The sequence below is a fragment of the Coregonus clupeaformis genome, chromosome 17, assembly GCF_020615455.1.
Source record: "Coregonus clupeaformis isolate EN_2021a chromosome 17, ASM2061545v1, whole genome shotgun sequence".
Classification (NCBI taxonomy): Eukaryota; Metazoa; Chordata; class Actinopteri; order Salmoniformes; family Salmonidae; genus Coregonus; species Coregonus clupeaformis.
The window spans coordinates 71,958,079-71,970,552 of record NC_059208.1 but is presented as its reverse complement, the minus strand read 5'-3'; the positions used below and the strand labels follow the sequence as shown (position 1 = coordinate 71,970,552).

The 12,474-nt window shown below is 42.2% G+C and overlaps 1 protein-coding gene across 1 annotated transcript; it reads right to left on the bottom strand.

The window, feature by feature from the left end:
* Positions 1–1,073: 1,073 nt before the first annotated feature.
* Positions 1,074–11,939, bottom strand: LOC123492888 (zinc finger protein OZF-like). The gene is made up of 2 exons (XM_045226516.1): positions 11,662–11,939; positions 1,074–2,978 (listed from the first exon to the last, which is right to left on the bottom strand). The coding sequence occupies exons 1-2, from the start codon at positions 11,825–11,827 to the stop codon at positions 1,681–1,683; spliced, it is 1,464 nt and encodes a 487-aa protein (XP_045082451.1). The 5' UTR covers positions 11,828–11,939; the 3' UTR covers positions 1,074–1,680.
* Positions 11,940–12,474: the final 535 nt, after the last annotated feature.

The following is a 12,474-nucleotide window of genomic DNA, read 5'->3' as shown; positions in this document are numbered from 1 at the left end:
AAAGAAACATATGGCAAACTCACAGAGTAAAGACATAGTCCAACTTGTCTAAATGATTCAGGGTTGATCTTGTGAAAAACAAAATCCCCACTTGAGGGTAATAGAAAATAAATCATATCTATTGAATAAATTGTCAACAAAAAGATAATGTGAAAACAAAACTGCAGAAAAGGTTGCTGATGAGTACATTTATGTTGCTCTGCTCAAAGTGTCCAACAGACTGAGAGACAATTCATTTCTGCAACAATGAGATTGTTGGTCTGATGTCTTGACAATGGCACTATGATGCAACAGGATGACAGAATTTTCTGAATAATGATGCCTTGCCATTTAGAACTGAGGCATCATAGTACCATCGTCATGACAACGGACCAACCTTTTTACTGCACATTCACACACAAGCAGGGGTTTAGTTTAGTTTATTAGGATTCCCATTAGCTACTGCACATGCAGTACTCTTCCCGGGGTCCACATAAAACGTACAAATACATGACAAAGTACAGAACAGTAATAGATAAGAACAAAATAAGACATTACATTTAAATTCAAAATTAAAATAAGAGTTATATATAGGAAAGACACCAAGAGACAACAAAAATACTATTTACACACTTCATATATACATTCTTATATACAATACAGTTAAATTACATCATTAGAAAGAGGAGAGGCGCTTTGACACAATGTTTAAAAAAAATGTTTTTTAAAGCTAAACTTGCTTTTTGCCTGAGTAACCTCTGGTGGCAGAGCATTCCACGATAACTGAGCGACGCATTAAATCCGTTTTTGGTTTGGGTACAGTGAAGAAACCCATAGGGGCATGTCTGGTGGGGTATGTATGTCTGTTTGAAGATTATACAAGTGGTTAGAACTAAAAAGACTCAAAGAGAAGTAGTCAATTTCTCCTCAACCATGAAAGACTATCATGCATGTTGTTGATGTTAGTTCTGTGTGTGCAGTCAAGGGCAAGGTGTGCTGGTTGGTTTTGAGCCAGCTGCAGCTTCGCTGGGTCTTTCTTTGCTGCACCTGACCATATTACCAGACAGTAATCAAGATGGGACAAGATCAGAGCCTGAACATCTAGTACAGTTGATCTTTGTGTCAAAAACACAGAACATATCTTTATGACTTGACCATGATAACTGACCATCTAATGTTCCCTTAGATAAATTAAAAAGGTACATTTTGAGTTATTACTTTGAACCCTGGACTCAACTAATCATGGATCTGACTAATTCGATTCAATGCAATTACTGGCAGGCTACATGGCAGGCTCCATAAAAAAAAAAAAGACATTGTCACATAGTAATTTTACAGAATTTGGAGACCTACTGTAACCCCCCAAACAACAAGCCTGATGTGGCAAGTAATAAACGGCCATTCTGTTTTTAAAAGTCGGACAACTCTCACCCTGTTGGGGTGGTAGGCATGTTGTGTAAATCAAATTATACAAACCCCCCAAAAAATCAATTTTAATTCCAGGTTGTAAGGCAACAAAATAGGAAAAATGCCAAGGGGACTGAATACTTTCGCAAGCCACTGTATTTATCTGAAACCTACAGCATGAATGACCCACACTTATTTTGCTTTCCTTCGTGTTTTCCTAGGAGTGTTGTCCTGTCTACATCCTGCCTGTTTATTCCCATCTTCTGACAGAACTTTCTTTATTATTTCTCATTTTCATCCAGTTTTGTCTTTGTGGACGTTATTTACATGCCTCACCAAATGAGCCTTCTGAGTGAATCCTTTACCACATACTGAGCAGACATGTTGTTTCTCTCCTGTGTGAGTCCGAATATGTTCATTTAGGTGTCCCTTCTGATAGAAGCTTTTCCCGCAGTCACCACAGCTAAATGGTTTCACTCCTGTGTGAGTCAGTATATGTGTCTTTAGGGCTGCCTTCTGATTGAAGCTTTTCCCACAGTCACCACAGCTAAATGGTTTCACTCCTGTGTGAGTCAATATATGCTTCCTTAGGTGCCCCTTATGATTGAAACATCTCCCGCAGTCACCACAGCTAAATGGTTTCTCTCCTGTGTGAGTCAGTATATGCCTCCTTAGGTCCCCCTTGTAACTAAAGCTTTTCCCGCAGTCACTACAGTTAAATGGTTTCTCTCCTGTGTGAGTCCGTATATGTTCGGTTAGGAGCCACTTCTGATTAAAGCTTTTTTTCCCACAGTCAACACAACTAAATGGTTTCTCTCCTGTGTGGGTTCGAATATGTTCGGTTAGATGTCCCTTCTGAATGAAGCGTTTCCCGCAGTCTCCACAGCTAAATGGTTTTTCTCCTGTGTGAGTCCGTACATGGTTGGTTAGGTGCTGCTTTCGTTTGAAGCTCTTCCCACAGTCACCACAGCTAAATGGTTTCTCTCCTGTGTGAGTCCTTATGTGCCTGGACAGAACCCCTTTGTATTTGAAGGTCTTGCCACAAATGGGGCAGGGTTTCTCCACGTGACAGAGTCGGACATGGGCCTTCAGTTTACAGGTGGAATTGTAGTGTTTTTTGCATAATCGACATTCCCTGGGTCTCATCTTGGTGAGAGTCAAATGCCTCTGCAGGTCAGCTTTCAGAGCAAATGTTTCACCACAGTCACGGCAGCGTTTAGTTTTTTTAGATGTGGTGTGGCTGGAGTCATTGTTTTGATTATTTAGGTGGGTCACATTGCCAAAAGGTTTGAGATCCACTGGTTTAGAGTCACTCTCTCTGTTCTCCACAGTCTGGGTTTCGAGAAGAGTCAAGGACTGAAGTGGGTCCTCCTGATCAAATTCACTTTTCACACAAGGAGGAGTGAATTTGAACTCTATGATATCAGCCTCCATCCCTTGAAGCTTCTCTTTCTCCTGACTGGTCCAGAGTTCCTCCTGTTCCTCTTTAATCTGTGTGGGCTCTGGATCCTCTGGCCCCAGTCTGGTGCTCCACTCCTGCTGCTCAAAGGGAACATCCTCTTCAGAGACAGCGAGAGAGAGCTGCAAGGAGTCTGGAGGGAAGGAGAAAGGAGCAGATATTATCTACACAGCCTTTAGACATCAGGGTTGAGGTCAATTCTAATTGAAGTCAGTCAATTCAGGAAGTATACAGAAATTCAAAAAAAAAAAAAAAATTTGAATCCATTTTCAATTCCTTCTCAATAAACTTTAGAAAAAAGCTGGATTCTTTGCATCTCTTCTTAGTCATACACGTACCACCAAATCTCCCCTCAACACAACTTCAAAAATCACAAGATACTTGTATTCGGAAAGTATTCAGACCCCTTCACTTTTTCCACATTTTGTTACATTACAGCATTATTCTAAAATTGATAAAATTAATGTTTTTCCTCAATCTATACACAATACATAATGACAAAGCGAAATCAGGTTTTTAGAAATTTTAGCAAATTTCTTACAAATAAAAAACAGAAATACCTTACTTCTATAAGTATTCAGACACTTTGCTATGAGACTCGAAATTGAGCTCAGGTGCATCCTGTTTCTATTGATCATCCTTGAGTTGTTTCTACAACTTGATTAGAGTCCACCTGTGGTAAATTCAATTGATTGAACATGATTTCGAAAGGCACACACGTGTCTATATAAAAAGGTCCCACAGTTGACAGTGCATGTCAGAGCAAAAACCAAGCCATGAGGTCAAAGAAATTGTCGGTAGAGCTCTGAGACAGGACCGTGTCGAGGCACAGATCTGGGGAAGGGTACCAAAAAATGTCTGCTGCATTGAAGGTCCCCAAGAACATAGTGGCCTCCATCATTCTTAAATGGAAGAAGTTTGGAAGACTCTTCCTAGAGCTGGCCGCCCGGCTAAACTGAGCAATCGGGGGAGAAGGCCCTTGGTCAGGGAGGTGACGAAGAACCCGATGGTCACTCTGACAGAGCTCTAGAGTTCCTCTCTGGAGATGGGAGAACCTTCCAGAAGGACAACCATCTCTGGAGCACTCCACCAATTAGGCCTTTATGGTAGAGTGGCTAGACGGAAGCCACTCCTCAGTAAAAGGCACATGACAGCCTGCTTGGAGATTGCCAAAAGGCAACTAAAGAATCAGACCATGAGAAACAAGATTCTCTGGTCTGATGAAACCAAGATTGAACTCTTTGGCCTGAATGCCAAGCATCACATCTGGAGGAAACCTGGCACCATCCCTACGGTGAAGCTCGTGGTGGCAGCATCATGCTGTGGGGATGTTTTTCAGTGGCAGGGACTGGGAGACTAGTCAGGGTTGAGGGAAAGATGAACAGAGCAAAGTACATAGAGATCCTTGATGAAAATCTGCTCCAGAGCGCTCAGGACCTCAGACTGGGGTGAAGGTTCACCTTCCAACAGGACAATGACCCTAAGCACACAGCCAAGACAACGCAGGAGTGGCTTTGGGACAAGTCTCAATGTCTTTGAGTGGTCCAGCCAGAGCCCGGAATTTAACCCGATCTAACATCTCTGGAGAGACCTGAAAATAGCTGTGCAGCGACGCTCCCCATCCAACCTGACAGAGAAGAATGGGTGGAACTCCACAAATACAGGTGTGCCAAGGTTGTAGCGTCATACCCAAGAAGACTCGAGGCTGTAATCGCTGCCAAAGGTGCTTCAGCAAAGTACTGAGTTAAAGGGGTATTGTCATTATGGGGTATTGTGTATATATTGATGAGGGAAAAAAACTATTTAATCCATTTTAGAATAAGGCTGTAACATAAAATGTTACGCTTTCCGAATGCACTGTATATATACCCTACTATAACGAAGTCTGGTTCAACAGCAATGCGTCAGTGTGTCTTTTATCCTGGCCATGCATTAGCCAAGTAGCCCATCAACGGAAGGATTTTAAATGGTGTACTCGTAAGAATGCCTTGAAATATTTGAGATTTTTGCCCTCATGCTTTTGCATAATTCACAAATCACAGTTACCTGCATTCTTAATTTTGCTTATTCAAGTATCCATCCCCATTTTCAAAGAGTGCGTCCCGTCTGATTACCAAAGAAGCCCTCCTCCAAACGTATTTAAATTATTCAGTCCTATAATTCCATATCAACGGCAAATATATCTTTGCTATTGAAAACGTACCAAATTTCTAGAGTGCGAATGTGATGCTAAAGCCATTTAGGCCTACATGTTGAAGCCAACTAGAACATTGTAAACTGCAAACACGCCAAACATATTAAGCAAAACTGGATTAATTTAACTGTTGCTATTATTCGTTACTGCATGCTATTTAATAAACGCTATCAATTCACAATGGACTAGGAAGAGAATATTCCGTGTCCTCCAGCCGAATTGGAGTGGATGATAACGCAAAGACCATCAAAAACCTACACAACTTGAGACAACAGCATGCAGTACTAAGCCATGGAGAACGTTGATTGGCCAGTGAGTGATCAAGCCCTCGTCACACCTACAACTTATTTATTCATCAAAACCCAGCCCTTTCGTGCCACCACCAGCCAGAGACAGTATAGAAACCTTCGGTTGTGTTCCCCTGCTCAGACATAGCATGCATCAACCAATGGTTGCGTGACCAACATCGACTGAGTGCGGTCGTAAATTCACTCTAGATTGTCAGAGTGCGTTCAGATTGCTTTCAGAGTGTGCTCTGGGCCATCAGTAAATCAGAGCGTTGTCAGATTGTCAGTTCGTAAATTCTGAACGTTTCGGTCTCAGTGTTCAGAATGCACACTGGACGCTCTGGCTGTGGAGTAGGATTGATCAGAGCGTTCTGACCTCAAAACGGCAGTCAAGCACCCAAGCTAACAGCTACTTCCAGGCACAAATGAGAGATTACCTCACTGACCATTTTACTCATCCTAGCAAAGCTGGTTAGAGTGTTTTCATGTTATCAAGAGTGTTAGTGGCTAACTATGTAACTTGACAATGTTGCAACGGGTTGAGCCACCCAAAAGGTACCTATTGGATGGCTCCATCCATGATATTTCAAGCTAGCTGTGGAGTGAGCTTAACTCCATTACACTAACCCCTTCTAAACTCACTTCACAGCGAGCTACCCCGGCCGTTGATCTGAGCCCAACTGACGATCCGGGTCACAGGCACCACTTTAACGGGGGTCAGTGTGCTGCTAACAGCTTAGTTTCCTCCACTGTCCAACTGCCTCATACTTGGCTCGAACCAGTGAACCTCTGCTTCGCAACACGTGACCGCCCTCCTTGACAACATTCCAACGGGTTGAGCCAGTCAAAAGGTACCTTTGGATGGCTCCATCCGCGACATTTCAAGCTAGCTGCAGAGTGAGCTTACAGCACATTCTTAATTAAGGATCGGAGTTAAGAACGCGGTTTGAAAAAGATATAAAGGATTTGATTTGAGACTTGAGACTGTAAATTCCCCAGGAATTCAGCTAAAAAGTCTGATCAAAATCAAATCGCTCCATTGTATTAAAATGGTGGCAGAGGGAATGGCTGCCGTTTTACAGGCTCCTAACCAATTGTGCTATTTTGTGTGTTTTTTCACATTGTTTGTAACTTATTTTGTACATAATGTTTCTGCTACCATCTCTTATGACCGAAAAGAGCTTCTGGTCATAGAAAACGATGGCGGAAACATTATGTAAAACAATTATTACATATACATATCACAATTGGTCAGGAGCCCGTAAAACGGCGGCCATCCCCTCCGGCAGCATTCTCACATTTGAGATCGTGTCTCAATGTAATCAAGGTATGAAATGATTGTATTTAAAAATAACAATCTCTTTTTGGGCTTAGTTGGTCAATTTGCAGTGTACAAATTCATAATTTTTCCATCCCCCCGACCATTCGCTCCGACAGAAATCGTCCCGCAGCTGGATCTAGTTGCCTTCCCCTATGTATGAGAAAGTGAACATGTCATTTCCAAAAGTTTAGCTCAGTTGGAATGCTGCTTTGCGATCTATTAACAGCAAGGGTTGCATTAAATAGACGCAATTTTTTTTACTGAAGCATTTGCCAATGTTCAATTCATTGGCACAAAATGTTTAAACAAAAGCATTCACTGTGAAAGTTGATACATTTAATTAAATTACGGATGTGGCGATTTGTGCTTGTGCACGTAATTAGGCCTACATAGCGGACAGACTAAACTCCACTCAAAGGGGGAAGGAAGTTTCAGATGACTCCACCAACAGAGTGGAGCAGAGACCAGGCTTTGTGGAATCTAACTCATACTACATCAATTCGCCCAAGGTCAATACTTCAAAATGTTATAATTATGAAACGCCTACCTTGTACTTATGTTTGTCCTCTGTAGTTGTGTGCCTTTCTTTGCTTAAATACATACTTTTTCAATAAAGGTTAATCAAATACAACCACCGACTGTTGAATCAATTGGCACATGCGTTTAGCGCTGAGTTGCCATCTTAGAGCAACAGCAATGAGCAAACAGTCAGTGGTTGTATTTGATTAAGCTGGTAGTTTTGAATTCGGTTGTCATATTGGCAGATTTGCTAGCAACAAACTACACTACATGACCAAAAGTATGTGGAGACCTGTGTGTCATCTCATTTTGGAATGAAATCATGGGCATTAATATGGAGTTGGTCCCCCCTTTGAATTATAGAATAGCTATAACAGCCTCCACTCTTCTGGGAAGGCTTTCCACTAGATGTTGGAACATTGCTGCGGGGACTTGCTTCCATTCAGCCACAATAGCATTAGTGAGGTTGGGCACTGATGTTGGGCTATTAGGCCTGGTTCGCAGTCGGCATTCCAATTCATCCCAAAGGTGTTCGATGGGGTTGAGGTCAGGGCTCTGTGCAGGCCAGTCAAGTTCTTCCACACCGATCTCGACAAAGCATTTCTGTATGGAACTCGCTTTGTGCATGGGGGCATTGTCATGCTGAAACAGGAAAGGACTTTCCCCAAACTGTTGCCACAAAGTTGGAAGCACAGAATCGTCTAGAATGTCATTGTATGCTGCAGCGTTAAGATTTCCCTTCACTGGAACTAAGGGGCCTAGCCCGAACCATAAAGAACTGACCCAGACCATTATTCCTCCTCCACCAAACTTTACAGTTGGCACTATGCATTGGGGCATGTAGCGTTCTCCTGGCATCCGCCAAAACCAGATTAGTCCGTCGGACTGCCAGATGGTGAAGCGTGATTCATCACTCCAGAGAACGGGTTTCCACTGCTCCATCTTAGGCTTGTGTGCGGCTGCTCAGCCATGGAAACCCATTTCATGAAGCTTCCGACTAACAGTTATTGTGCTGACGTTGCTTCCAGAGGGAGTTTGGAACTCGGTAGTGAGTGTTGCAACCGAGGACAGACCATTTTTATGCGCTTCAGCACTCGGTGATCCCGTTCTGTGAGCTTGTGTGACCTACCACTTCGCAGTTGAGCCGTTGTTGCACCTAGACATTTCCACTTCACAATAACAGCACTTACAGTTGACCGGGTCAGCTCTAGCAGGGCAGAAATTTGACGAACTGACTTGTTGGAAAGGCATCCTATGACGGTGCCACGTTGAAAGTCACTGTGCTCTTCAGTAAGGCCATTCTACTTCCAATGTTTGTCTATGGAGATTGCATGGCTGTGTGCTCGATTTTATACACCTGTTAGCAACGGGTGTGACTGAAATAGCCGAATCCACTAATTTGAAGGGGTGTCCACATACTTTGTATATGTAGTGTATTTAGCTAGCTTCTAACCTAGTGTTTGATATGCAATGCGATCTCCTCATAATGAACAGTGTCTCATGTCCTGACGACAAAGAAGAGCTGCCAACTCTCACGCACGTACATTTTTCAACTGTGCTCCAAATCGTTTTGAAATCGGAACATCTGCGCCTGCAATTTAACATCACGAGCGAAACCTCTATCATTGTCCTGTCTTGCCACAGCACTGTGAACTGCGGCACATTGATTGGTCTAGTTATGTAAGGGATCAACAGGATTGGATGCATGTTTTAAAGAAACACACCTCAAGATTAGAGTGGAGCTGAATGGAGAGAGAACGTTCTCCGCTGAGTTTATTAAACTAAAAAGAGCAGCACGGTAGCGCTGTTCTATGTACAATGTTGTCAACAAAATGAGGTTGCAGTTACTCTCGTCCCTATTGCAGAATGCAGCCTTTTCACAGCATGTACTAAAGTCGATTTAATCACATTAGTCCCCTCGTTTGGTGATTGTCATTTAGGCTGTAACAACTTAAAAGCAGGAGACAGACCTACAGTATGTTTTAGCAGGGAAGTCTGGTAGGGTGACCTGATTTGTAACTATGAAAATCATTTTGTCAAAGAGATTGTGAACCTAAAAGTGTCAATTTCATCCCCCCAAAATCTCCAAGTAACAAAGTCGTCAAATTTTTAGTGTTAATTTAATGTTCCAAGCATCTTGAATACACCTGACCTGTGGTTTTTTTTCCCCCACCCTGGTCATAGGCCTAAACCAGGATTGCCCAGCCCTGTTCCTGGAGAGCTACCCTCCTGTAGGTTTTCGCTCCAACCCCAGGTGTTACTAACCTGATTAATCTTATCAACCTGCTAATTATTAGAATCAGGTGTGCTAGATTATTAGGGTTGGAGCAAAGACCTACAGGACGGTAGCTCTCCAGGAACAAGGTTGGGCAGTCCTGGTAAAAAACGATGTCAGAATACGTATAATTGCAGGAAATTCGCTTTGAAAAAGTTAAATATTCCTAGGGGAGGACCCCCAGTCCCCCACCTAGGGGTTGTGCCAGGGGGCAATGAAATTCACATAGCAAATCTCACTACAAGTTTTTTTCAAAAGTTGGCAGCCCTGACAAAGCAAACTTTTCTAGCTATGCCAGGCAAAATCGGGCATAATCCGCAAGTTATGGATGTATCCAAATGAATGTCAATAGAAAGCAGCTTAAACAAACGCAAATGTAGGTACTTTGCTGTTATTCTGGCTGCAGAGCTAGAAGCAAGCAAGGGGCAAGAACGTTGCCAGCGACCATGGAACATAGCTATACAACGAACAATAGGCCCTTTTCACGTGACGTCAGACAACTTCCGTTCTGCCGCGATGCAGGTTATGTTTACATCCGGTGTCGCTTAGGAACGCTTAGCTAGTAGCACATCATTATGGAGTTCACCCAGTCCCTTTCACATCTGCCACCAATACGACTTAACGACGTAGAACGACTTGCTGACAAGTGGTCCCTTACTTCAAGATCGAAGCTTGATAAAGGCTACAAGTTCTTCGTTGAAGGTTACCTGTTTGATTATGAAGGTACGTGTTTATCTTTATTTAGCTTAAATTAGCCCTATGCTAGCGAAGGTTATGAGCTGACGAGTTTCTGTTTTGCAGCCTCTTTTTAATATTACTGCTGTTTGTATCGACCGTAAGATAAGAGTCAGTAATGTATTAATGGCTAATGCTGCGCCCTTTCTCCCAATCACTGTATTGAAACAGTCTCAAGTGTAGTTAACGGTGAGGTGACAGTGAGAGGGCGATGTTACAGGTCCATGAAGAAAAATGAGGAGGCTCATCGGCTTCAGGTTTCTCAGATAAACAGTTCTCTAACATTATGATAAGATAGGTTAAGATAGATAAGTTTTCTTTTGTTGTGTTTTGCTGCGGTTGCAGATTTAATAAGAATGATTCCACAAAGTTCCACTGTGGATCAGTTTGTTTCTCAGTCTGAGCTCTGATTTTGTATCATTAAACTTAATACGATGTGTATCTATCCTCAGGGGGAAAGTGCTGACTGCAAACAAAGGTGCTCCCACGAAGAATCTTAAAACTTGGTCCCTCATCTCTCCTGATCGCCCTCACCCAACGGGCACGTATTTCTCCATCAACAGGGAAATCGTGAAAACTCAGATACGGGAATTTCTGTTTGTTGTTTGAACAAAATGGTACACTGCAATAGCATCTTCTCGAAGATTGTGCCATGCTTCGGTGTTGGATGGGATACTGTTGCGATACAGACACCGAGAGAAAAGAAACAGCTAAATTAACATTCAGCTTTGACCAGGAATCAATATTTATCTAGCTATCATGCACAACAGTATTTGAATAGGTGAGTTACTATACATTCATGAATAAACTAACTGCCTAACAAAGGGTTAGATAGCTAGCTAAGTAAACTTGTTACATTACAGCCAGGCAGCAATGTAACGCTACCTTTTAACGTTATCGGTATCTGGTACTAAGTTGTTGTTAGCTAACGTTAGCCCACTTTTAAGTAACTAAGGCAGTGAACAATTATGAATTAACAATAACGTTAGCAAGTTACAAACCATTGCATATACGTAAACATTATTACTCTTAACTTTACTAATTTAACTTAAACGTACCTTTTGGAATTTCTTCAAGTAGCTAGCTTGCTAGTTAGTGGTCAACAGTTGTATTTTCGTTGAGAAGTCTCAGGTTACGGGCGAACGGAAGTGAAGTTAACCTGCTACGCGGAAAGGCGGAAGTTAGATGACGTCATCGTGAAAAGGGCCTATTGGGCAGCGTCCATAAATATCGAACGAACGACTGGGTCGCGTCTAGCAACTAAAAGATGAGAAAGTATTAATTAATTAATTTTTAAAAAATTTAACGTTTTTCTTAAACCGGTAAGTGTACTTTAGTATTGTTTTATTTGGCAACTGTGGTATAAGCAGGATAAAGGCCTGAGTTCTATACATTACCTTGGAAAAATTGTCTGCGTTTATCCCTTACATAATTACGTAACCCTATCTCCCCCAGTAGATCTCTACTAGCTAGCTACATACGAACCAATTCTACATAGTTTTATCTTCGGGGTGATCCGCAGCAGTCTCCGTAGCTGATCATTCTCCTCCTGGTACTCTGCCACCGTTTTCTCAAATGCTGCGAAAATCTCCAGGGCAGCTGCCGTTAAACGCTCATTTAAAAACAGACGAAACGACTGTAGTTTAGACATTTTCGACTGAGGTGGGTAGCCGGCCTATTCTGTTCAGTCAGTGGGTCTTCAGTCCGCAAGGATTGTTCATAACGAAAATAAACTAGTCTCTAATTCTACTTCCTTTTTCTTCTTCTTTGGGTTTCATGGCGAACTACACGCAAAAGGTGTATTGTCGCCACCAACTGGACGGGGGTGAAAACATTTACAAAATATAAGTAAATTCCATAGGGGAAGGGAACATTTCAGATTAATCCACACAAACTACAAAAAAAGTATTAACAAAAAATATATACATTCCCACTCCTTCAGTCATTCGAAAACTCAAATACCCTGCTCAGGCTCTGGGACCTGCACAAGACCATATTTATTCAAAAGCTCATCTTTTATGCAGCGCAAGTGAAATGGATAATCAAACACGTCCGCTGTTGCTGCTTTGAATAATAAAATTGCCATGCAATCTGATATCTTGTGCTTCCTGTCCATTCTTTTGAAAGAAAGTGGATTATCATACAGGAAATTCTCTCTGAAGGATGAGGAGGGATCCTGCAGGTTGTCCTAGAGGAAAATGGCCCTGAAAATCTTGTGGAATTACCTGCAGGAAACTTACCTACAGGATATTACATTTTAGTCAATTAGCAGACACTCTTATCCAGAGTGACTTACAG

Coding starts and splice junctions, on each gene's coding strand:
- LOC123492888 (XM_045226516.1), bottom strand. CDS start 11,827: ATGTCTAAACTACAGTCGTTTCGTCTGTTTTTAAATGAGCGTTTAACG. Junction 2,979..11,661: donor GATAAAACTATGTAGAATTG/GTTCGTATGTAG, acceptor CCTTCCCTCCAG/ACTCCTTGCAGCTCTCTCTC.